We start from the raw sequence: 27,916 nt of genomic DNA on the forward strand, positions 1-27,916 counted from the left end.
ACATTCATTGATTCACTGAATTGTGATAATAAAGAAAAACTTGGAGTTTATATCTGTAACTGTTCCCCTTAGAATACCTGCACAGACAGTTTCTGTGAAGCAACTTGAGGATACTCAGATCTGTCAGTTCTTAAACATGTCATAACCTCAGATGTCACCAGAGGAATATCAGTTGAAGTTGAAGAGAAACCCATGAATAATATTATTCAGGGGAGGAAGATAACAACATAACTGCCAACAGTGAAAAATAAAAATATTGAACAATCATTTTGTACTAATTAAAAACGAAATATGGACTGTAGTTTACAGCAGTTGAAAGAGGCAAAGGTGCTGCTTGCCAGAATCTACCAAATTCAAATCATTTCTTTAACTCATTTCTTTATTATGAGCATGATTGTTATTTTGTACCAGAGACTGTGTTTTAGAATAGCATGCAACACAGAAAATAGATAAATAACCTGGAGTGTGAAGAAAGTAATCCAGGCTTTTTAACCAGAAAATGTAAACAAGGACAAACAACTCTTCACAGAAAACAATGAAAAAAATTAAAAGAAAAGCTCCCATTCTATTTGCCATCCTGAATAATGATTTAAATAAAAAAAATGTGGCACTTTGTAATTGACTCCTTCTATTTGTCCTCAGATACTTCAGGATATGAATGTCATGATTAGTTATTTGTCACAATAATAATGCTGATCTTCATACTTTTTATTATTTTAAGTGAGATGAGTGTTGGGTAAAGTTCTGCTTTTTCTGTGTTTTACTCCATTTCTTCAGCTTCGTCGTCCGAGTCGTGTGTGATGAGGTCAGCATGCTGAAGGTAATCAAATGCAGGAAACCTGATGGCGAGTTCATTCCACTTGCTGAAAACCTTCTTTTTCGAGTTGTACATCACCACAAAGTTCTTGATGTGAAGGCAAGGACACTCGATGCTCTTGTGTAGCATTATAGAGCCCCAACGCTGCACCCAGACAATATATACAGAGTCAGTATACCTGCATTCTATTACAAACAGACATTTATAAAGTACTAGAGACCCAGACTTGAGTAAAAGTACTCTATTAAAGTGCTCTATTGAAAATGTGACTTGAGTATTAGTTCTTTAAACACCACACTTAAGTGAAAGTAGTAAAGTAATCAACATGTAACATGTATTTAACATGTACTTAAGTACTGCAAGGAGTTTATTCTAAAATTTACTACTCAAGTACTGAAAGTAAAAGTCCAGTGTTGTGTTATGTAGTTATTAAAGAAAGCAGTTAGAAGACCTATGAAGAATCGATGAAGACTAATAATGAGGTGCTTTATTAAACCTGGTAACAGTGCAGAGCATCTACCGCTCTGGCTGTAGTAATACTGCAGGTTTGAAATGATAGGTAACATTTTATCATTTATAATAACAAAATAAAGATGCAGAACATAAACAATTTATCGGAGTAAAAGTATTAAGTGCATTGAAATTATGTAGTAAAGTAAAAGTGGAAGTGTGATAAAAACTAATACTCCAGTAGATACACATACATCATTTAGAACAGTAGTGAAGTAGTTCTACTTTGGTACTATACATCTCTGATCACAGCACTTGTAATGAAGCCATTTTTTGTGAAAAAGCATTTAGTGTAGACTAGAACTTGCTAGGGCAAATAGAGTCAGTTTTTTTCAAGGCCAAGTCATATACTATTTTTCTTTTCAATGGAAAATGTTTGTTAAAAATCTGGAAAACTGCTCCGTAATGTTACAGACTTACCTGTCCACAGCTTTTACATGCAATGACTCCATTAGCCTCATAGTCCAGGAGTCTTTCTTGAAGGGTGGTGTTCTCTCTCACAGTAAATAACTCTCTGAAATAAAGCAAAAATATATTATCATGTTATTATTTAATTAATTATTGGTTCTCCATCAATGTACGTTTGTTTCTGGTAAAGAGCACATTTGTGCCACAAGGCAGTCATTTCAAAAGTAAATAAAATGTATAGAATGTTACTTTGTGCCAATTTATAAATGGTATTAACATCAGTATTTATTAGTTTCATGCTTCTGGGCCGCCCCTTTGTCTCTGCTGATTCTAGAGACACTATTTCCCATAATCCACCTCTCTCTGCCATTTGCTAACCTTCTACCAATCAGAGACAGCTTCCACATACACAGTCCAATATTTGTTTTTTTCCGTTCACCTGTTTTCCTTGTTAACTTTATGTACAATACCCCTTTATTTGCTTAGGAACTTTCAAAGTATTGCCAACATATTAGTGTAGTTATACAGTTCTGGAAAAAATAAGAGACCACCTTAGTTTCTGAATCAGTTTCTCTGATTTTGCTATTTATAGGTATATGTTTGAGTAAAATGAACATTGTTGTTTTATTCTATAAACTACGGACAACATTTCTCCAAATTTCCAAATAAAGATATTGTCATTTAGAGCATTTATTTGCAGGCTGAAAATGGCTGCAATAACAAAAAAACAGATACAAAGCTTTCAGACCTCAAATAAAATGCAAAAAAAAAAAAAACAAGTTCATATTCATAAAGTTTTAAGAGGTCAGAAATCAATATTTGGTGAAATAACCCGTTTTTTTATCACAGTTTTCATGGATCTTGGCATTTCTCCTCCACCAGTCTTACACACTGCTTTTGGATAACTTTATGCCACTCCAAAATTCAAGCAGTTCAGTTTGGTTTGATGGCTTGTGATCATCCATCTTCCTCTTGATTATATTCCAGAGGTTTTTAATTTGGTAAAATCTTAGAAACTTTTTTTTTATATCAAGCTTTGGGATTTTTTTTGCTTTGGTTGGATGACTTGTACTTTTTTCTAGTTTTGTCCTCCTGATTATGCCTCACAGTTTTGCCTTGGTCTCAGACATTTCTAGTCTGTTTGTCTATTCCTTTCTATGCTGGTTATCTGGTTGTTTATTGAGTACTGTAATATCTGCTTTTATATCTGTGAAAATGTAGTTCATTAGTGAAGTCTGACAATTAGTAATATAGCACAAATATACATTATAAACCACTAAGTAACCATTACAATTATCAGAATGACATGTCAAAAGATGAATTAAAAACTACACCACAATCCTAGGGATTACAAAGCTAATTCCCATTAGTGAACAATGAATTAGTGAAAGTGGTGTGTTGCAGAATTAGTTATGTATATGAGCTGCAGAAATGTACCTGAAAGCTGGGGTCACATTGACGTGGTGCATGTTCTCAATGATCTCAATGTCTTCTCCAGAGCAAACATGTTTCCCACAGTGTCTGCAGCTGAGTTTCACCTTGCTGGGGTTCTCCTTTACCATGCCCTTCTGCTGCTTCCTCTTCTCTTTCACACGCTCTTCCAGGATCGCCTGCAACTGGTTCTCCTTTATCTAAGCACAACAGGGCCACAGATCAGGAACAATTTATTTTCTCACAGTTCCATGTGTTGAACTGGAAATGGAGCTCGGTGTCACAGGTCATCAACAGAGCATCCTAAAAAAAAAAACTTTTAACCTAAAAAATCTACAAAATCTAAACAAATCTAAAAAAAAACACAAAATCTTTCACTCTTGGCTACATATACTTACATAGCCTTATACCAGGGTATCTGCAGGTAAGGAGTAATTAAATTAAAGTATTTTAATACTGTTAAAGTAAGACCATAATAATGAAATGGCAAAAAGCACATAAGCTTGTGATTCTTGTAATTGCGGACAAACCAATATTTAAAATTAACACTTTTTTAAAATAGTTTAAAAGTTTCACAGATACAAAAAATTAAAATAGGGTTTATTGCAAAATTGAGGTTATCAACAGTGGCATCTACACTAGCCTAAAAACGTTAAGGACCTGCAGATACCCTGCATAACACAATGAAACTATTAAATCTGGTAAAATACTTACTTTCCTTTCATACTCTTCTTGCCTCATTGTGCAAACTTTGGCGATGGCTTTGCTCATCATTGTCTCACGGTATTCATTCACACTCTCCCTCTCTGCCACGCCCGATCCTGCCTCCTCCACCACAGTGTAGCTACTGTCTTCTGCTCTTCCTCTGCCTCGAGCCTACAGGGATAAAACGCAGTGAAACTAAATCCTTAATTTAACCCCTCACTCAATTTATTTCAATCACTGCAATGTGATTGCAAGTTGTCGTTTGTCTAAAGGCAGTAATTGTGTGATGTGTAGGACAACACTTACCTGAATCATGGCAGTTTCATTGGTTACAAGACAGTATCGAACAACAACGTTACACTCTGCAACATCCAGCCCCTCCTCCGCCACAGTTGTGGCTATCAGCAGGTTGATTTCGCCTTCACGAAATTTGTTCAGCACATTCTTCTGCTCTGCCTGCATCACAAATAAAGAAAGGAAGAAATGCATTTCACAGTAAAAAGAGACAGGGACACTGAATGAATGACAATGAATGACGTTACACTTATATAGCGCCTTTCTAGGAACCCAAGGACGCGTTACAATCACATTTTTACACCCAACCATTCATACACAAGCTAAACTGACTTTACTCACAGAGGTCATTGGCTTGACCACACTTTGGTCTCCTCCACCAATCAGGTGGCTTGCTTTGACACCAACGTCCTCAAACTTTGGATTCTCTTGGATCCACTGGCTGAGCGCGATGGCACTGAGGCGTGTCTGGGTAAAGATGATGCCTCGGGCCTTTTCTCTGGTAGTAAATTCTTTCAGAATGAGGGCCTTTAGCTCAGCCAGAGCATTATTCTCATACTTTGGTTCTTTCATTAGCTCCTCCAGGCGCATCTTTTTAGCTGTTGAATAGAGAAAATGTGAGAATGTGTTAAAATATTAGTTTAATTACATACAAAATCACTTTGGCTACATTTACACAGCAGGTAAAATTGGACAAAATCTTTGAAATTGGAATTCATGCAACTGGATTTTCATCTTGAAATAAATGATTTATTTATAATAATATTTCGGAGTCTCTTCTGCAGTAAGACATGGCATAATTCAAAGTAAAAGACACCGAATTCTCATACTAAAAGCTGATTGGCTCAGACACAGACAGTATACTTCCTGACGCAGTCATATTGTGCACAACCCCTGAGAGCTGCTCGCTTTGTTAGCTGTGACACATAAGGGCCTTTTGGCTATGCTTTAATTATCTCATTCCAACACATTTCATTCCCATGCCTTAATTATCTTGTTCCTATGCAATAGGTTCTTGTTCCCACACCTTAGTAAGTTGTGGTCACACCTTAGGATCTCATTCCCACACGTTATTTTTTAACATTATGTCACCTTAAGGGCAACGTAGGATATACAGTAGATGTAACACATGTAAAAGACAGTGTAAACAACCTAAAATAAATAAGCATCAGATTTGGTGAATCTTTTACTTGTTGTTTGTAGCCTTTGAAACAGAGGATTCAGAGCAAAAAAGATCCTGATAAATGCAGACATGCTTGTCTGATCATTTGGGATCATGCTGTTCTGTGTGACGGGCGTCGTTGTGATACCTTTGAACAGGCTGAAGAGAAATCTTTCAGTTTCAGTGATCTGAATGGGCTCCTCATCGTCAGGGTTGCATTTCTTCCTGAGCTCTTCTTTATAGTACTTGTTGAGGAACTTGAAGGCATCAGACATGCGGATAGTGTTACTCTGGTGGAGAGCCTCGTTGTACTGACGCAGATGTTCAGCACAAACCCGGACCCTCTGATTGTCCTCTTTAGCAGCTGAAAAACAGAACAGAACAGGGGGGAGGGTGAGGCGTTATAACAGCTAGAAGTAGCAGTGGCTTGCCATAGAGAACCAAAAACTGCTTAAAAATAAATAAATAAACAAAAAATGCAAGTAAATCATTCAATAAAAATATGGTGATTAAAATTGAAAAGAATAATTATAATTAATATTAAATAAATACATAAAAACAAATGTCTTTAAAAAATGTTATTTATGGGTTTCTTTATTAACATTGTTTAATTTAATTACGTATCTTTAATTAATTATTTTTGATACATTTTTTTATTTATTTACACACATTTATTTCGGCAATCATTTATTTCTGCATACATTTTTTTCCCAATTTATTTATTTCTGTTTTTCCTTGTCCTTGATAATATGATAATGAAGGGAAGTGTTTTTCACAAACAGGCTTAGCAATCAAACCCAGAGAGAGAAGCAGATATGAGCCGAAGAGTCCAGGAGCTGAAATAAATAAATGTTATGTTATGTAAATAAACAAATGAATCAAAAGAAAAATTAAACAATGTTAAAGAAACCCATAAATAACAATTTATTAAGATATTTATTTTTTTGTATATGTATTTATTTTTATATTAAATATAATTATTCTTTGCTGTGTTAATCGCCATATTACTTTTATTAAATGACTTACATATGTTTTTATTTATTTATTTATTTTTATTTTTATTTATTATATTATTTATTTATTTTTTCCTCCATAGCTTGCAACCTTATGACCACAAACTTAAATTTATTTAATTGAGATTTTAAATGATAAACAGCTCAAACTCAGGCAAGTTGGATGAAAAACGTCTGTGAACAGCAATTTCCACATCTTGCCACAGATGCTTTATGGGATTTAAGACCGGGCCATTCGAACACATGAATATTCTTTGATCTAAACCATTTCACTGTAGCTCTGGCTGTATGTTTAGGGTCATTGTCTTGTTGGAAGGTGAATCTCCTCGGCCTCTTGGCTGCTTCTCTGACCAGTGCTCTCCTTGCTTGATCTGTCAGTTTGGGTCAATGGCCATGACTTGGTAGGTTTCCAGTTGTAGAATATTTATTTGGATGATGAACTAAATAAATGATTGCCGAAATAAATGTGTGTAAATAAATAAAAAAATGTATCAAAAATAATTAATTAAAGATATGTACAGTGCTCCTTGGGATGCTTAACGCTTGGAATATGTTTTTATAACCTAACCCTGCTTTAAACTTTTCCACAACTTTATTCCTGACAAAAAGGGTTATGAATACTTGCAAGCCACTGTATTTTGCTGATTATTAAAAGTTTGTTATTTCGTTGTCATTTATTATTGCTAAATGTGTGGATAATGCATAATCATATATAAAAATGTAAATAATCATAAGTGTTTTTAACAATGAAATTATAATATACTTTTATCATGTAAATCCACTGGGTGAACCCAGTTTCTAATTTTCATCTACCCTGTGACATCAGCATCAGTTGCAGCTCCTCTGCAGCTCTCACACAGCTGGTATTGTCTGCCGAAGGTGTGTTCCATTTCTAAGGTTACTGATATTACTGGGATTACCAGAATATATGGTATGGTGTGTTTTGACTGTAAATGATACTGCGCTCTCAATGTACCTCAGTCATAAAGAAGTTCAGGGCACGGCAGCAGCTGGAAATACCTGGATTTGGATTTAGTCAAGAGAACCTCAGCAGAACTTTTCAACTATTTAAAATGAACTAAATCTCTAATGGTTAAATCTCAAATACTCCCTTTATAAAGTCCTAGGCACTGACATGGTATATACAGCATTTTCTTTATGCATGTGATATCTGCTACTTCATAGTCACTTAATTGTTCACATGGTCAACAACAAGAAGTGCTGTCCACTGTGAGTGGTATTTTTTTTTTTTATAAGGCATGTCAGTGTACAGTGCTAAAAATGACAGATTTCCTATTTTATATTAACCCCACAAACTTTCACAGCTTGTTTGTCACTGCAGACAGAAACTAATAATACTATTTTAAATATCACATATTATATTAACTATTTATTTTTTATGACACAACAAATCTACATGTAATACAATTTTTTTTTTTACATTTTAGTTTTTTTTTTATATTTCAGAGGTTTTAATTTTTTTTTTTTCGCCCACCACCACCCCCAATCTTCGAAGGACTATTAATACTTTATTATTTATTCATTTATTTATATATACATATTTTTGTGCAGATACAGTTGGGGGGTTTAGGGTTGGAGGGACTAGGCAATGAGATGCAGGAGGGGATACAAGAAAGAAGTACACAAAAACAAGACAAAATAAAGAAAATAAAGAAACAGAAACACACACACACATATGGATCTGTATCAGTGTTTTTGGTGAGTTTTGAGTGTGTTTCTGGAGGGAGACATGTTTTCACCACAAAACCTTAACTTTGCATATTTATTTCCTTTCCTGTCACTTTATGAGGAGGTGCTGATTTAACTTATCAGAGTGAGCACTGCCACGCAACAGCTAAGTAACACAACACTGCAGCAGTGTGTAAGGGCAGTGGAGAAAAACGACTGCTGGAAGACATGATTTCACTGACAGCAGTAATTAATTAGACACAGTTATGGGACTGAAACGTGCTGTATTATGACATAATTTTCCCCAAGCACACGTTGTATACACTGGATACACTGGAAAAAGTACTCTTATACTGATCACTGAAAAAAAAATACTATGAAAAATAGGTCATGCTCAGAGCATTTCTCTTACCATTCTGCTCTTTCTGCACCACCCACTGCTCATAGTTCTGGGTGCCTGGCTGGCAGAGTGGGTTCAGCTCTGCATGTGTATGAATATCATCCATGATCCCCTTTATCACATCTCCAAAAGGATCCTTTAACATGAAATGGAGAGAAAGCAGAATTTGTCATCATGCAACTGTGCTACCAGCAGCATGTTCAGAAACTTGGATAGGTGGTAGGGACTGAGTTGGAGAATAGCATTATACTGCAGTAAAATATAAAACAATACAAAACAATATGTGTAATACATAGTACATAATGCATAGTATACTATACATGTAATGCATAGTACATGAGCTATAGTACATTTAGTGCCTAGTTACTGTTTATTTATTTTAATTTAAGCAATAATACACGAGAAGGAGCGCTATAACGTGTAATATTGGCACTGCTGTGCTGCGGTTGTAGGCTCGAGGCCGCAGGATATGGCAATGCATTGCTCCGTGCTCTGTGTGTAGTTGTGCTGTTTGAATTGAAAGCATTGCATTGTTGCAAGGTTACTTGTATGTGGCGGAATAATACACTAGGAAAATTAGGAAATTTAGGAAGTTAACCAGCAAAAATGTAATATCTATGATTCAGACTGTCATGAAATCCTAAGGAAATTAGTAAGTGTGGATGGATTCATACCTCCTTCCTCTCTTGAGCACTTGCAATGCGTTTGTACGGAGATTTGGCTTCCTCCCCGATGGTTTTGGTCTTTATTGTGATAGCATCCAAGTTAGCACAAATCTGCAAAGCATCAATATAATGACTAACACATTTACTGTCGAGGCATTACAGCCGCTAAAATATTTCAGACAGATGTGGTCAGTCATGGCTCTTGAGACACCATTATAGTTTCCCCAGTGTGATGTATAGAGTGCACTGAGGACATGAAACCAAATCATTCTTCTGTCTTTAGGAATAGGTGGAGAGGTTCTCTTTGTTTGTTTTGGCAGGTTAGCTGCAGGGTTGTGACAGAAGCGAGGTAAGACACATAGCATGTGCAGAGAAAAGTGAGAAGGTCTGGCTGGGTTTGATCATTCCTCCAGTGTGGAGAAGCATGAAGGGCAGGAGATGCTTTACGGCTGCCCCGAGTACAGAGGCCACATGGAACATTGGAAACAGCTTGGTGCGGAAAGATGAATGGGAGCTGAATGAGGAGTGGAGGGACATTTAGGAATGAGAAGGAAAATGGGAGAATGGGAGAGAAGGAGGAAATAGCAAAGGCATAATGTTAACTGTTAGATGAGAGGCCCACCGACGGGAAGGAAGGAGCACAGCAGGTTTGAATTTTCATGCATATATGAGAAAAACGCATCTACATGTGTGAGTGTGTATTCGGCATATCTCTGTGTGTTAAAGCATAAAGCATACTTTGAGAATGTGCTCCTCAGCTTTCTGCTGGTTCTTGGCTCCGCCCACACCAGGCGAGGCTGTTAGGCCGAGGATCTGTGGGAGGGGCATCATAGGTTTCTGTTCTTTCCGCAGCTTGTTGTTCTTGTGCTTCTGACTTAGGTAACGGATCATGATGTGGTTATAGGCCTCACCCTTCTGTGTGTGGTGACATTCATCGATGACCATCAAAGTGAACTCTGTAGAAATAATAGCAACAACAGAATGCTCACAGCAAATCTCGTATTTATATGACTCAATGTAAAAAAAAAAAATACCTCTATTTACATTGCTTATAATTTGTCAGTGTAATATGTTTGGCAATACATCTATATTCTTATCGGTCACTGGTTTAAATATGTCGGTTTACAATGGAAATCTCACCCAGCCCTTTAAATCAAGGCGAATCATCTTGCTGCATAGGCTGCCAGCAGCTGAGGGTCAGTATTTTAGTAGGGAAGCCCCCCTCGATGTGGAGATCTGTGCAAGCCCAGCAGCCCTACCAGGCTACAAAATCATTTTTTTGTGCATTATTGAGTCATGGACTACTAATACTTTAATGAGATTTTTAACATAATTTGTCAGTGATTTAAAAAATGTTTCTGAAATGGTAATTTGACCCTCAGTTTTCAGTATTTTGGTCTCTCTCCATTTAAAGAGATGGCAAGCCGGTTTTGTATGACTAGACATAACTGCTCAACAGCATTGTAAAAACGGCTGCTGTGTGAACAGACTTGTCTATAAGACTTGTCTTATAGACTCACGGCAATGGAGCAATTTAACATAGCCATTTAACCTATCGTGTTTTTGGTGGGAGGAAACTTGATGACTGATCTTCGAAGAGGATTGACATATTTTCTTTTTTTTTTTTCTTTTTTTATATAGCCACTCAAAGCAGTTCTATCCATGTCTTCCAAGAGGAGATTATTTTGGTTTAGGGGTGTAACAGTACACAACTGTGGAGTAGACCTCACGGTTGGTATGAATTTAGTATAATGGTAATGTTTCATAACCCAATTCTCTATGAATAGAAGCCGGATTAAATTTAGTTTAAACACAAGTTGTCTAAACACAACATAAGTGACAAGAACTTGAAAGAAGGGGAATGCCCTGCTAAGCATCCAGATCCGGAAGCCTGTGTTACGCAGTCTGGAGTGTGTTTCCAATCATCAGCAGCTAGCCCCTGACAGTAGTGAGAGAGTATGCAGAAGGCACAGGAGGCAGCAAACATGCCAGACCTATTGTACCATACTAAACTGACCAAATGCTCTGATGTATTAAACTTTAATCTTTAATCTGATTTATAGATGATTTATCCAATTGTTCTTTCTTTTATTTAATTCCCACAAGTAAAAAGATGCCTCTCTTAATCCTCCCTCGATTCTAACCATATTTACATGGAGAAGCCTGAATTTATTCTCCCAATATTTTCTTTGGAATACCCCCTCTCTAGATCTCTAGATCGTGTTTCCCCTGTGGCAGCGTTTTAGACACAAGGCTTAGTGTTTTTTATGGCTGTTAATGACACCACTCCACCCTCAGTGCCCTACCGACTCCCACAGAGCTGCCAGAGCCGAGATGTACAACGTCACATCTGGGCCCTAGTGACCACAACAGCCAACAGGAGACCAACTCCTGCTGTGAAGGTCAAAACTTAACTCTTGTGCCCCTAAGGTTGGCCATCTGAGCTGTTACACAGATTTAAATGAGTTCTCCCTCTGCAATTCCCCAGCAGCACAGCTTCAGGCATCTGGAGAAAAGGACCACAGTGTACGTTTCACAGTCCTGACAGTTAGTTTAATGGAAATGTGCTTTACAAATCAAACTGTAAAGGTGTTATGTCTTTATCCCCAAAGGTAAAATTTCAGCTTTGTACTGGAACGCTGAGTCTGAGACACTGACAAAAATAAATAATTTAAACCCAGAAAAACAGAAAAAGAAAACTCTTCTCCTGTGAATTTGATCACTCAGCCAACCCCTCACTTACTCACTGATGGCTAGAACAGACACGTGGCCTAAAAGACCAAGGAGGAAAAGGAGGGAAAAAAACACCCAGAACCAATAAACATCATATGCCACAGTAGGGGGATTCCACGTTGTGGTGCAAGGCAAATGCAGCAACAAAACTGCAGAGTGAGAACTGCTAACACTGACAGCAGAACAAAAAAAATATATAACGTCTGTCAAACACCAGGTCATCAGATTGGTCTCCATCCAATCTTAGCCACAAGGTCTAAAGCAAAGTCGTCTAAAGTGAAGCCAGGCTTCAAAAGCACAGTACTTCTGAAATGATCTACCACAGTAAAGATGTAATGATAAGGAAAGCGTGACCTACGTGATAATTTAACCCCGTCTTCGTCACCCTTCTTGGCTTTGGCTAAGGAGTTCTCCAGAATCTGTGCAGTGCATATGATGATGTCATTATTCTCAACAACTTTTGGGAAGGAGATTTTGAGCTGTGAGTCTCCACTGACTCTTTCTACTGAGTACTGATGCTTCAGAAATCTCCCAAACTCTGCTCTGTAGTGCTGCTCCACCAGAGGGATCTGCACAGAGAAATACACGTGTGAAATTTCTGATAGCTTACATAGCTATACATAAACATAGCTTACATATATAATCTATAGACTGCAAGTTCTGCTTCTTTCTCTCTTTTCAGTCGTTTTAAAATGCATAATGGCTTACAGGTTAAAAGCTAGAACAAACACAAGAAAAAACATCCTACACTTATTTGATTGTGCTGTTTAAGAATGATATCTGTTAATATGATCAAGTGATAGTGGGAAACATTACATGAATTTATATTTAATTTAATAAATGTTGTGGGTTTTATTAGGACAGATAACCTTGTAAAATTAATTAAACTACAAGTTACTCTGCATAAAAGAGAAAATACTGCAATCACTGTTATAATCATAATCAAAATAATCATTGTTCAGTATAAATTATCGTATTTTTCGCACTATAAGGCACACCTAATCTTTTAATTTTCCCAAAAATCCTCAATATGCATTATAATCTGGTGCCCCTTATGTATGAATTTTACCAGTCAGGTTATAAGGAGCAATAATGCCACTCCACTGAAGTACAGCGTTATACTTCTAGTTCTCCAGCACCGAAACCCGAGACTGGAGCAGTATTAGCATTAGCCGCTAACTATGCTAAGTGCTAGCTCTTTCGCTATTCAGAGGTGAGTATATCAGACTGTAGCCTGTGCGTTTACTGTGTTAAAACAAGCTATGTGGGATGAACAGCCAACTGATAGCGCCCTGGCTTACCAGAACACTCAGGGTTCCTTATTGTAGCTCTTAGTGTAGATTAACATCTAGCACTTGTTTGACTTTTTTTTTTTAAAGAATTACAGCCTTATAATCCAGCGTGCCTTATATATGAAAAAAGGATCAGAAAATAAATGTTTATTGACAGTTCCTCTTATAATCCGGAGTGCCTTATAGTGTGAAAAGTATACAGCCTTTTCACTTACTGTCCTAATAAAGAATGTGCTTTTTTGTTATTTATTGCCAAATGATTAAGGTTGTTAAATATGCAGTTGCATCCCTAATATTTTTTATGCTTAATCAGGCCAATCGAATATGTACATGATATCTTGTATGGATCATTAGGTCAATCAGCCTAGTCTGAAATGGATCTTAATGGCTAACAACAGAGGCATTTTAATTCTGGTAGGAATTACCAGATATAAATGTAGCAGAGATTTGTTATTAGACGAAGTGTGCTAGTTGGAAGCTGCAGTGTGGTTTGAGGCTGTGGTAGCAGTGGGCTGTGTTTGCAGGCTACAGCTACAGCAGAACAAATAAAAAATAACGACCCAGGAGATGATTCAGGTCTTCTGTTGCCAAACCAACCATTTGCAAAATCCCCACTGCAGTTCCTCTTTACACAGAATCACAAGAATAGGTGGGACAGGAGCTTTCAGGCTAAATTCTACTGAGTAAACACATAGCTTTGTTATACAGCACAACAGAACGGTGGTATGAATCAACTTCCTGGGCTTATGACACATTTTCATATGATAGCTGAGCATCTAAATATACTCTTTGTTATTTATTTATAAAAGACATTTGTGAATGTTCAGTCATATGCTAGCAGGCTATGTTTCTGGGCCTGCTGTACCTTGTTAACCAGGACAACGACTTTTCCTGGCTGTCCAATCCGACGTCTGCTCTCCAGATGCCGTTTAGTGATGTACACCGCAACTCTAGTTTTACCACTTCCTGTCGGGAGGCAGACGATGATGTTCTTTCCTTCCAGGGCTGGCCGAGCGACCTCCATCTGATAATCACGTAGTACGATGTCTTTTTCTCCTACTGAGATGGAGAGTTAGAAAAAGAGTTAATAACAGACAGCATGAATATAGACTGCAGACTTTCTGTCTTGATGTCCCTCTGTAATCAGTCCACGCTACATTTTCCCAGCCCTCAGTGTGAGAGGAAAAGTGTTTGTCATAGTTAGGCCTGTTTGCTGTTGTAGTGAGTTTTGTTTGTCTTAGCCGCAGCATTTAGAATAACACGGCTGTGCAGACAGAGACCTTCTGTGGTCTCTTGATCCAGACAGTCTTTTCGGGGGGATTTAGTTGTCTCAGCTCCTGCAGCAATGTAGCTCTCGCTCAGTACAGCAGGAAGCAGTCAATGACTTTAATGCTCCCCGTCTTTTTTCATTACCAACTCCAGGTCCGCTTTAGTTTATTAAAGAGAGGAAATACCACAACATCATCCGTGCCCTCTAACACTGCACTTAAAAAGAACAAAGACTATGCATTCCTCTCACAGGAGCGCGTCCTTCTGCATGCCTTTAGGTGAAGGGAGAGAAATGATATGTATACAACCTTAAAACAGTGTGGAAAATGCACAGAAACACATGTAACAGAGTTTCTTACATGTAATTTGAATTTTATATGATTGCAGACAAACTAAATTTGTTACAGATCCAAATAAAAATATTGTCATTTAAAGCTTAAAATTTGCAGAAAATGAAAAATGGCTGAAATAACAAAGAAGATGCAGAGCCTTCAGAACTCAAATACTGCAAAGAAAACAAATTCATATTCATAAAGTTTTAAGAGTTCAGAAATTAATATTTGGTGTTTAGTTTTTAACCACAGTTTGCATCTTGGCATGTTTTCCTGTTCTATTTTTTAACATTGTTTTTAAACATTTCAGTAACGTTCCCACACATTTGTTACTGCACCTCTTTTGCTTCTGGTTACTGCTTTTGTACCAAATCCCGACTTAATCATCTGTTTACATTACCTGTTTAAAAGCACATCATTACTTACTAATAAGTTTTTTTTACCTTATTAGTAGCCATAAATAAACCCTGTCTCAACTTTTTTTGGAAGGTTTTGCAGTCCCAAAATGCAGGAATTGTTGTACAGTATATTAATAAATTAAACGAAGTTGAGCAGACAAAACAAGAAATATATTGGGATCATACTGTCTGCAATCAAATAAAAGTCAAAAGACATGGAAGAAACACTGTGTTTAAATTTATTGGTATTTTCCATACTGTCCCAACTTTCACCCTTCTGTCTCAGTCCGACTCAATCTAGGTTAACTATGTGTAGCTGCGCAGGCTCACCACAAAGTAATGGAAAAGAGAAGGCCGGGGTCCTGGCAAGGCCTAGATCAGGCATGCAGCCCAACCAGTGAGGTAGCTCTGCGTGTGACTGTATCTGGAATTGCAGGGAGTTGCTCTGCCAGTTAGGAAACTTTAGAAATGAGTATGAGTAGCCACTGCACAATGAAAGCCACTTCACAGGCCTGCACACAATGAAAAATAAAGGTGCTACAAAGTTTTTTTGATCAATGCCATAGAAAAAAAAAACATTTTATTTGCATAAATAACTTTATAAAAAGAGATGTGAGGGTAAAAAAAAAAAGCTTTAAATTCACTTAAATTCTTATTTTTTAACTTTTAAAAGTTGCTTCTTACACATTTTATGTCTCTTCTATGCCATATTTTACAGTCTTACACATTAAATAACCGCATATGCAAACACTCTGTATTTCAACAGCTTTGAATTAACTGACAGTAAGTACTTAATCACTTGGCTAAAGATTACTAAACTGAGTTTAAAAGCCTAATATATGTACAGGTGCGTGCATCTGAGTTGACATTTTAGTTGAGTACCAGAAGCAAATGAGTAACTGCATCAAATATGTTTGCATTTGTGATCATATGAGTGCAAGTTTATACTTTAATGAGTTCCTTTAACACAATCTGTCCTAAATCAATCTTTCCCTTTCAGTCCCAGAAATAAAGGCCAGTAAGGGGCACCATCTTGTGGGCAGTGGTTGTATTGCCACTGATGCTGTTCATTCTTATTACACACATTCTTGTTATATTATCTGTTTGTGTGAACGCTGATCTGTGAATGTTTAAATCACACAGCGGTTTACCACCCTTTATTCAGTAACAAAACTATAATCATTCTCTATATCCATCTCGCAGCAGAACTGCATGGATATGAAATGAGCTAGAATAACAGCTATGGACAACAGTTATGTTTCTATTAGGAGGAATTATAAGCAGTGAGTACTGCGTATTTTTCATATAAGTGAAAATTATATTATATAAAAACGATTTAATATTCTTTTTCAAACCTACCTGGTCTACCCATGGGAGGTAAATCCTGACAAAAATAAAACTGAAATGAAAATGCAAATAATGTTTTGTGTGAAAATGTATGACAAAATTCAAAACAAAAATAAATCAATTCATTTGAAACTTAATTTTTCACTTAAGCACGGGTCATATGTGACAAAAATAAAATTTAAATTAAAAAGGCTTTTTGCCATTTCATTTTCATTACCGTACAGGTATTTTACAGTCAAATCTAAAATGAAAAATCTAATTGTGATAAGAAAAATAAAAGCTTCACTTTGGTCTTGCATTTTCTTAATGAACTGCATAATGTCAAAAATAAAATCAAAATGAAATGATAACGTTTTTATTTATTAGGCCTTGCAATGGGCTGCATTTCTGACAGAATTTAAATGAAAACACAAAGTGGAAAAAAAATCAATAGTAAAGTGACAGTTTGTGATTCAGTGTTTGGGGTGGACGGCGCTTTAAGTGCCAAAATTAAAATGCAAACACAAAGGAAGATTAGCGCTCTCTGCTGGTGTTTTAATTTTCTTTTTACACTTTGCTTTTTCTTTTTTCATTTTTCACTTTTCACTTTAAACCTGACCAGCATGCAAAATACATGTAAATTAAAAGTAGGGGCTACAAGTACTGACCCTCCCGCGAGCGAGGCTTTGAGCTACAGCGAGCAGCGCCACAGGTTAAACCGAGGCTCGCTGCTGCTGAACCGCGGCCTCAGCAGCTCCTGCTGCGTTCGGGAGCCTCGCGGGTACTTGACTCTGGTACGCGGCACTTGGCTAGAGAAGGAACCGCAGCCTCCGCAGCGAGAGACCGTTCAGAGTAGGTGGCTTGTTAGTTAGTTAACTAAGCTAGCTAGCACTGGCTAACTAACAGGAGACATACTCTGAACGGTCCCTCTTTCCACAGAGGCGGCTGTGGGCTGCTGAGTCTGCGGTTCACGACGCTGAATAACACACTGGCGAATAAGAAGCTAACTTCAGCGTCGTCTGCGGCGGCTCACTGCTGTAGCCTAGTGCCTGGCACCGGAGTCACGTACCCGCGGTACGGAGATGCCCGTATACGCGCGATATTACCGTAAACAGACGCGCAGACTCAGCAGCCCACAGCCGCCTCCGTGGAAAGAGAGACCGTTTAGAGTAGGTCTCCTGTTAATTAGCCTCTCTCGCCCCAGAGGCTGCTGTTCACTGCTGTAGCCTAGTGCCGCGTACCGGAATCAGGTATTCGAGGCTCCCGAACGCGACTAGGGCCGCGGTTCGAGATACCCCTCGCTGCAGAACCACAAGTCCAGGGGGTGGGGCTGGATCTGATCCAAGGGGTGGAGCCTGACCTCCTTTCATTGGTTTTAAGTCATCGCATTTCAATTCGTCGTTAAACTTAACACGTGTCGCTTACGTTTCCCGACCAGGACTTATTTTATCTTATCAAATAAAATCTGGAACCCAACCTTAAGACTTTTACCGTTTATAGATCAAAATGTTATTTGCTACGTAGCACATTTAAATCACACAATACAGATTTAAAAGAAGGAACATGTCTGTGATTACAAACATAATAAAATGATGTAAATTTCCTATATAAATATTAACTATTTCATTTTTTATCTTTAATAAAAAGGGCCTAAAGACAAAATAAAAAATAAATAATTAAAATAAAGGATGCCAATGAGTGTCTTATCTACCAGCTACCATGTTCATTTATTATTACAGATATTAATACACAATCAAAACGGCGAACAAAAAACAGAGTTCTATAAAAAGAGTGTAACGATGTATATTTTTTTATCTTTAATAAAAAGGGCCTAAAGACAAAATAAAAAATAAATAATTAAAATAAAGGATGCCAATGAGTGTCTTATCTACCAGCTACCATGTTCATTTATTATTACAGATATTAATACACAATCAAAACGGCGAACAAAAAACAGAGTTCTATAAAAAGAGTGTAACGATGTATAATTTTCACGTTCGTGATTGTTTACTTGACTCCGAAAGGCGAGTGAGTAAAACCGGATGGGGAAGAGTCCGATCTGCTTCAGACCAATGAAAACACGACGTAGGAAGAGTTGGATCAGATCCAGCCCCACCCCCTGGACTTGTGGTTCTGCAGCGAGGGGTACTTGGCGCGGTTCAGCAGCAGCGAGCCTCGGTTTAATCAGTTGCGCTGCTCGCTGTAGCCCAGAGCCTCGCTCTCGCTCGCGGGAGAGTCACTAGTTGTAGCCCCGCCTACTGTTAATTTACATGTATTTGCATGCTGGTCAGGTTGAAAATTAAAACGAAAAATGAAAAAGCAAAGTGTAAAAAGAAAAGTAAATCACCAGCAGAGAGCGCTAATCTTCTTCTTTTGCGCTTGCATTTTAATTTTGGCACTTACAGCGCCGTCCTCGCCAAACACTGAATCACAAACTGTTACTTTGCAATTTTTCCATTTTGTGTTTTCATTTTAATTCAGGCCCGTAGCCAGGGGGGATCGAAGGGTTCGTTCGATCCCCCCCCCATCCCCCCCAACCACCCCAATCCCCCCCCCCCCCCCCCGCCTGCCCCCAGAGTAGTGACGAGTAAGAAAAATTGTTAATGTTTCTCTTTACACATTTTGTTCAGACTGTTTTACACCAATCCAGTAGGTGGCGGAAATTCCCCCATTTCTGTTCTTAGCTTGTGGAAAGAATAAGAATCAGGGGAAAGTTACTTGACAAAATGGGTAAAAAAGAAGACAAGGAGCGAAAACGGAAGAAAACGGCAGTGACATTGTCCCAAAATATTGGTGACTTGTTCAAAAAAAGGCCCAAAATCGGTAAGCTGCTGAGTGCAGGGCTTCTATTTCTTTACAACTCCCCTGCGTTAAAAGTGCCGGGCTCGGCTTAGCCCAATAGTATATTGTACATGTAACACCGGATTATTACTGTTATTATTGCGATAAATCCAATGTCTGGATTTTAGTTGATTTTTAAGAAATGTAGGTTAAGTGACAATAACATTCAGTCACTCACTTTGCAATGCTGACGATCAAGCTAGGGTGTATTTTACTCTCAACATGCCTGTTGCTCCTAAGGCCATATATATATAAAATACAGTATAGAGGTGTAAAAAGGGGGTTAACCTCTTAACACGCCCTAGCCCGCCGGCGGGCCAGAAAAATATGATATTTAATATCTGGCTGTGTTTATGAATACTTATAGGTTCAATATAGACACCCAATATGCCATTTTAAAGCTTTTCAGTTATCTAGCCTATTTAACCGTATCTCCTTTCAGAAAATAAACATTTAGGGCGAAATATGCCTAGTTTATGAAAGTTATGAAATATTATTTTCATATTTGCGTTTTTCGTACGTCCATATTTGATCGAATGCGGACATGTTATACACCATTCGAACCGTCTGCCTCTCCGGATTACGGAACTGTGTTTAGAGTTTAAATCTGCTTGTGTTTGGCTTTGTGTTTAACGTTAAGTTACCTCAGGACACTCTAGACACACACCCAACCCCCTCCAGCGCTTCCCCCACACTCTTACCTTCAAAACGCAATCCAGTCACCAGTAATTCTCACATATATCCAAACAGTGCTTGAAATAATTTGAGGCAGAAAAAAATAAAATCAACTGTAACGCGTTATTAAAAGCGGATTATTGGTCGCTCCACGAATCCACGCATATCTAATGAATCAGCAGACCCTCTCAGACCAGACGGTATGCAAATGAGCTCTGTCAGCCAATCAGGCGCCGAGTTCAGCGAGCTGAAGGGAGGGGGGGGGGGGGCAACGAAGTCCCAGCACAGTTGTAGGAAGATTTGAATAAGACAGAACACTTCAGTTTATATTATTATTAATTCATGTTTAAGTTTTACTGACAATACCGATAGTGTTCCTAATTAAGTAATTCTTATCTATTTATGTCAATAGTAGAGAGATAGACAATAAAGGACAGCAACATCAGAGACAGACAATGGAGGGCAGCAACAGAGACAATGGAACAAAGCAACAGACAACTGAGGTGAGCAACAGAGACAGACAATAAAGTCACATCACAGATGTAGGAAGTTTGAGTAACACTTACATTTATATCAAATTTATGTTAACAGTGGGGAGCAACAGACGAACAAATAAGGACAGCAACAACAGATTCACAACAAACTTATAATAAATAAAATATGTCTAAATTAAAAGGTTTGAAGTGTGCTCGTGTATTTAGGGGGCATTGGAGTAGAGAGCCAAATGAAGTCCACTTTTGGGGGAAAAAGATCCCCCCCATCACAATGCTGGCTACGGGCCTGTAATTCTATCAGATATGTAGCCCATTGCAAGGACTAATAAATAAAACCGTTATCATATATTAATTATGCAGTTTATCAAGAAAATGCAAGACCAAAGTGAAGCTTTTATTTGTTGTTTCACAATTAGCTTTTTCATTTTAGATTTGACTGTAAAATACCTGTATGTAATGAAAATGAAATGGCAAAATACCTTTTTAATTTTAATTTTGTTTTTGTTACATATGACCCGTGCTTAAGTAAAAAATTAAATTGCAAATTAACCGATTTAATTTTGTTTTTTATTCTGCCATGATATTTTTACACACATTTGGAAAAAGAAAGTGCAAAAAACAGTATTTGCATTTTCATTTCACTTTTATTTTTGGCAGGATTTACCTCCCACAGACTACCTAATATTTAAACTGTAGTATTTATTAATATAAATATACAGCTCTGGAAAAAAGAGACCACTTAAAAATTGAGTTTCTTTGATTTTACCACATTGAAAACCTATGGGATATAATTAATAATCATCTTGTTAGTGAGACTGTACACTGGCCAGTGTGAATGATGAGTGAGTCTGAGCAAGGTTTAAGCTAATACTGTAATTGCAGTGGATTGTTTATAAATTGTTTCAATGACTAAAAAAAATCTGTTCATTGACTCTTCATGCACATGTGCAAAAAGGGGAGGCAGCAAAAACAGCCAGACTCAATGCGTCCAGCCTAAAGAGCATGTGTTTGTAATTCAGACTGATCCCTCTGACCTCAGTGTGTTTTTTTCCCAAAAACTCTACTACAGTTTATCATCAGTTTCCTCCTCCAACCACTGCAATGCAAGGCCTACACCACTTCAGACATTCTTTCATGAATAAATACATAGAATAAAACAACAATGTTAATTTTAATCAAACATATACCTATAAATAGCAAAATCAGGGAAACTGACTCAGAAACTGAAGTGGTCTCTTAATTTTTCCAGAGCTATTATTGCTATTGTTTCTTTGCAAACTGGTCTGTCCCTGATCACTTTACAATGCATTCACTCACTGAAACAGTCTAATAAAATCTGATGTTATGCAACCTTAGGAAGCTCCATTGGGGGAGGCCAGGCCTAAGGAATCTGAAAAAAGCCAAACTGCTGAAAGACCTTTCTGACTGATGCAGCTGTTCTGACTCCTCACATCACTGAACTGGTTTATAGTTCATGGTGAGGCTCTACACGAGTGGCTCGAGCCAAACATCTGCTAAAACAACACACTAATGCAAAGTAACCTAAAATCTTTTCCACTGAATTCTAAATATGACAGACTTACATTCGTAACAGCTATCATGGGAAATGTGATTCGACAGAATTTTCTGCTTATTGCTTAAGCTGAATCAGGAATATGCCCATATTTGACTAGACTGTGCTTGGATTTACAAAAGTTAAAACTTTTATAAATTATAAAATTTAAGACATTAGTGTAAAGTAGGTAATTTGGTATCCAATTGATCATAGTAAAACACACACGTATATTCAACTTATGGATGTTTCTCAAATGGCCCAAGATATTAGGGCTCTGTTGTGGATCTGTAGGGGATGTCATTATGAGTATTTGAATTATTTTTTTCTATTATTATTATTATTATTATTATTATTATTATTATTATTATATTCCATCCCTCATTTTCTATTTTTGTATTTATTAATGCCATATATTTATGTAGAACATTTTAATGCTTTTGATGGATCAGGTTTTATGAAAATATAGTATAAAGGACCCTGTTTACACCTGGTACTTCATGTGACTAGTATCTGGATTGTATTCTGATAAGATTTCATTACATGCATTTACCCTTGTTATTCAAATCTCCAACTTCAGTTAGTTAGACTCTAATCCGATTGCTGTGTGGGGCAAGACATGCAAATACATTTATTGTGCAGCAATTATTAGTGTTGTGGTGGTTGGTTGTACTGAGAGGACTGTGTTGAAAGCAGGGATGCATTAACATGACTATAGCATGTGTCTCAAAAACGTTTCAGATCTGCTTCTGAAGTGGTTTAAGTGATCCTATTTGTATCGGTTTGAAATGTTTATTGGGTGTGTTTATACTTGTATTATTATGTGGCTTAGTTCCAAATGTAATTAGTTACAAATTTTTAGATGGCTTAACCTTAAAAAGATATAATCACGACGTAACCAGGTGTAAATGGAGTCAATATACTTATATACTTAATAAAAAAAATTATGAATTATGAACAATGCAAAAATGTAAAAGAAAAATGTGTAATTAAATAAAACTCTTATATGGTTTAAAACTAAATACAAGTTAAGTTCTATTTATTTATTTTACTCCTTGATAAAATGTGCATCTACAGCTCTGGAAAAAAATAGGAGACCACTTGAAAATAATGAGTTTCTTTGATTTTACCAAATTAAAAACCTCTGGAATATAATGAAGAGAAAGATGGATGAAGCCATCAAACCAAGCTGATCTGCTTGAAATATTGCACCAATAGTGGAATAAGACCACCCAAAAGTAGTGTGTGAGACTGGTGGAGGAGAAACTGTGAAAAATGTGATTAAAACCAGGGCTATTTCACCAAATGTTTATTTCTGAACTCATGAAACTTTATAAATATGAACTTGTTTTCTTTGCATTATTTGAGGTCTGAAAGCTCAGCAATTTTATTTGTTATTTTAGCCATTTCTTATTTCTGCAAATAAATGCTCTAAATGACAATATTTTTATTTGGAATTTGGGAGAAATGTTGTCTGTAGTTTATAGAATAAAACAACAATGTTCAGTTAACTCAAACTTATACCTATAAACAACAAAATCAGAGAAACTGATTCAGAATATACTAAAATATCTTTTTAAGCTTTCAGTGAGCAACAATCACTGAAAGTTGTATAAGTTATTATTTAAAATAACATGGTGTGTTTATGCTTGCGTAGTAATGTAGCTTGGCCTTATCCAGATAAAATCCTGAGACTGAAGGGACAAAGGATGTTTGTTACCTGACTGATCTTGACTTCCTGCTGTTTGCTCTTCTTTGGTCTTCATTTCTTCATCGCTGCCTTTGTACAAGTCCATGTCTGAAGCGGAACAAAATCATGCTTTAAAATAACACAAATTGGTAAATGAATCTGCTAAAAAGCTTTTTTTACTCCAAAATATGATGCTTACAACTCTGTGAATTATTACACATTGTGTATAGATCATCTGAATCATAACCTATATCAAATAATACATACAGACTGTCCTGACTATTTTGACTAAATATTGCGTAATTAATGGTCTTTGTCTAAAATGGACTCACTGGTACCTTCAATGGCAAGTTTACTAGATACATCCATGGAGACCTGGGAGTCCATGCTGCAGTCCATGCTGCTATCCAGGGCACCAGCCCCAAGGTCTGAGGTGGTTAAGAAAGAGGCCTCGGAGGAGCCAGAGGCCAGTGAGAGAGGAGGAGACAAAGATCTACAAGATGTATAATCCTCCATATTCTCTTCCATCCTCTCTGTTGTAGCAGTCTCTACAGTCATCTCACACTCTTTCTTCACAGTTTGAGGATCGTTGCTTTCCTGTGCTGCTGCTCCTGGAATGTACAATTAGCAAAAGAGAATCAGTGTTGTGTAAGCAGCTCATATTTGTTGTTCAGATTTGTGCTTGATGGAAGCCTCACCAACATCCTCTAATGGATCTCCCCGCAGCTCCTTAGCCAGATCACCGTGCCCAGTCTCTTCCAGAGCTTCCAAAAACTGGGAGAACCAGCCTAACTCATTCTTCACCAGGCGAGAGAGTAGAAGACGTGCTCCGGCTATTTCCCCATGCTGTTCAACCACCGCTAAAATCTATTGAAGGGTTATATATGTTGTCACTGTCACATGTATATATGTATATAAAATGTATTTGTATAAATGAAATTAATTAACATAATATATTGCTACAAAAACAAAAAAACAAAATGCGAAATTACTTTTTTTTCATTCTCGTGTACAGTTGCTGTTTTGGAGATACAAGGTTAAGACTAGGGGTGGGCAATATTATATCGTATACAATATATCATGACACAGAAATATCATGATATTAAAAATCCATATTGTGATAATAGGGCTGTTCTGTCTTAAAAGTAGTCTATTATTTACTGTGAAGCTTTAGGTGTATTTATTGTAGAATTGTTTTAGTTTGCAGTTTATATGTAGCACTAAATATTTTGCAATATTTTTTGCTGCATTATATTATTTTATGCTATATTATTTATTTTGCCACATTATGATTATTCTGTTATACTTTTATACTATATTCCTGAAATTAATGAATTATTTTGGCTTTCCTATATCGCCAAGTATATCGTTATCGCAAAAATACCCTGAAATATCGTGATATTACTTTAGAGCCATATCGTCCACCCCTAGTTAAGACAAATATCCATATCGATGAAAACATGTCAAACACTGCTAAGCTAGCTGCTCTCTATTTTTTTTGTGCAACAAAAAACACTTGGTACAATTTCCCCAGATACAGCTCTGGAAAACATTAATAGACCACTTCAGTTTCTGAATTAGTTCTTCTGATTTTGCTATTTATAGGTATATGTTTGAGTAAAATTAACTGTTTTATTCTATAAACTACGGACAACATTTCTCCCAAATTCCAAATAAAAATATTGTTACTTAAAGCATTTATTTGCAGAAAATTAGAAATGGCTGAAACAGGCTGAAGAGTTTTCAGATCACAAAAAATGCAAAAAAAAAAGAAAAAAAAGTTCATATTCATAAAGCTTTAAGAGTTTTACAAATCAATATTTTGTGGAATAACTCTGGGTTTTAATCACATTTCCTGTGCATCTTGGCATGTTCTCCTCCACCAGTCTTACACACTGCTTTTGAATAACTTTATGTTACTCCTGGTGCAAAAAATCAAGCAGTTGGTTTGTTGGCTTGGTTTGATCATCGATGTATCTCTTGATTCAATTCTAGAGGTTTTCAATTTGGTAAAATAAAAGAAACTCATCCTTTTTAAGAGGTCTCCTGTTTTTTTCCCCAGAGCTGTATGTTCTTGCTTACTGAACATAAAAGGTATTGTGGTTTAGCTCAATCAACTAGATAAAAATAGTCAATTATACTTTGTTTGACTTTTGGTAAACCAACTCAGCAACTTGATCAGCATAGTGTATGATGCACTTGATTTTTTTAACGCTAGTCAACCAGTCTTGCTGGTCATGCTGGTCCTTGGTATCTACCTACATTCAGAAGAGCAATATAGAGCAATGGTAACCATGACTTTAAAGTACTTTTGGTTCTCTTTGGTGTGACAGTGAGTTTTTACTATGTGCACAGTGTGGCCTGGTTAGGTTAAATAATCATTTTAATTGGTTAATTAACAAACTATAAATTTAGCTTTTTTTTTTTTTTTTTTTTTTACAAATGTCAATATCAAGCTATTTAACTGTGTCGGAGTATTCGTCGTCCACCTTTTAATCTTGGGATACCGCCCCTTTAAGAAAGTTTACATCTGTTTAATATCAGTGACATAACCTTAATTCTGTTTCATTTTTAAGGAACTGAGCACATGTGCTGAGTGATGAATGTTCAGATATTAATAATATTAATTCAAGTAATATTTATCAAATTGTCTGCAAACTTAACTTAAGGTCAAGCCTAAAGAACCACTTAACACTAAACCATATTTTTTCCCATTATTAGCTGATAGTATGTTCCTTTGAAGTAATAAAACATACCAGTCCTGCTTAAAAAAAAGATAAATATTTCCTACCCTTTAAAAAATTCATTTTTTGTGGTAATTTCTGCCTCTGCCGTCCAACCGTCTGGGTCTCACCACTATCAAAGGCACACTGCAGCTGCTGCAGCTCAGCCAATCAGCTCTCTCTCTCCAGTCTCACCCCTAAACCCATACATCACCCAGTGCCTTTTCCAAAATACCTCTCCCATTGTTTTTTGCCTTTTTCAAATTTGAGTGGGGGTGGAGTCAGCAAAAAAAACAGGGGTTTTAGTGCCTCTTTAAGCTGTCTATTCTGTTGTGGCAAAATATGAAAGCTAAATTATTTTTGTAAGTCTAAACAAATCTTTTAAACAGAACATGTTCACCATGAATAATTAAATGTTTGCGACTGTAGGTCAACCATGATTTCAGCAAATACCAATTGTCTACACTGTGATTTGTGATTGTCCACCCTGTCGTACAGCTTGCCATGACAAGGTGGACAAATGCCTCCAAATGGAAAAAAAATATGATTCAGCTGGAAAAAATAGTTTGAGGGTCAAAATGCAGAGTATTATAATTGATAACCACCCCTGAAGGATGGAGGCCAAAAACGGTGCATAGAGCTGCCAAACCCCTGAAACTCCCACAGCCTCTATATTACAGGTCTACTCCTCCACCTACTGGATGAAAGAAGAATTAGATCACCAAATAGAGAAACAAGGAAAGAGAGAGAGCAGCAGCACTGCACCACAATGAAAGATCACAGAGTAAATGTTTAATCAGGACTCTTACATTTTGTCGATCCTCCTTAGTGAGAATACAGCGCTGGAAGCAGCTAAAGCAGACATCCTTGGTCTTCATGCCCACCAGAGTGAGATGTAGGAGATCTATTAGCCGTATATAGATGTCATTCTCTGCCTCCAATGAAGGACAAGGAGCTTTGTTTTCTATATAATTCGCTGCTTGTTTGCAGCCAGCGACTTCTAGCGCATTGAGGAGCTCCCTGAACCATCCTTCAGGATGATTTTTATTAATAACTTCACTAAGGAAAAGATCCACAGCCTTTAAGTTACCCTCGTTCTGTAACTTGGCTCTGATCAGCTCCCTCTGCTCCTTACTGAGAAACCCTACATTATCCAGAACCTGGTCCACCACGATAAGATTCCTCAGTCTGTTCCTGAAGCAGTCGATGGTTTTCTTCTCCTGATCGAGGGCCATTCTCCACAGTAACAGTCCGATCAGCTCCTGTGTGTTTCAGTAAAAATTCTGAGCTGGAGAGAAACGCTGCTGTAAAATCCCACACACACACGTACATACTCACACTCACACACACAGCGCTGCTGCTTTCGGTTTCGTTTCTCCGCCCGGTTTCCAAACATCAAGATCAGCTGCTCTCAAATCTGGCGGCTGCCACCAGCGGCGCGCTGACGCACTGCTCGTCTTATATGGAGGAAGAAAAATTAGACGAGTATAAATAAAT

At 37.2% G+C, this 27,916-nt stretch overlaps 1 protein-coding gene across 2 annotated transcripts; it reads right to left on the bottom strand.

Annotated features, from left to right (window-relative positions):
• Positions 1-361: 361 nt before the first annotated feature.
• On the bottom strand, positions 362-27,783 carry ifih1 (interferon induced with helicase C domain 1). 2 transcript variants are annotated; one of them, XM_007230411.4, is made up of 16 exons: positions 27,229-27,783; positions 24,395-24,563; positions 24,035-24,307; positions 23,727-23,804; positions 13,985-14,175; positions 12,186-12,396; positions 9,833-10,050; positions 9,104-9,205; positions 8,442-8,565; positions 5,476-5,691; positions 4,508-4,764; positions 4,178-4,327; positions 3,881-4,042; positions 3,173-3,366; positions 1,748-1,841; positions 362-961 (listed from the first exon to the last, which is right to left on the bottom strand). In XM_007230411.4, the coding sequence occupies exons 1-16, from the start codon at positions 27,652-27,654 to the stop codon at positions 761-763; spliced, it is 3,066 nt and encodes a 1,021-aa protein (XP_007230473.3). In that variant the 5' UTR covers positions 27,655-27,783; the 3' UTR covers positions 362-760. The 2 variants fall into 2 exon arrangements, with proteins under 2 accessions (XP_007230473.3, XP_007230472.3); XM_007230410.4 differs by having other exon boundaries at positions 13,985-14,178.
• Positions 27,784-27,916: the final 133 nt, after the last annotated feature.

This window comes from Astyanax mexicanus, chromosome 11 (genome assembly GCF_023375975.1).
Source record: "Astyanax mexicanus isolate ESR-SI-001 chromosome 11, AstMex3_surface, whole genome shotgun sequence".
NCBI classification, from domain to species: domain Eukaryota; kingdom Metazoa; phylum Chordata; class Actinopteri; order Characiformes; family Acestrorhamphidae; genus Astyanax; species Astyanax mexicanus.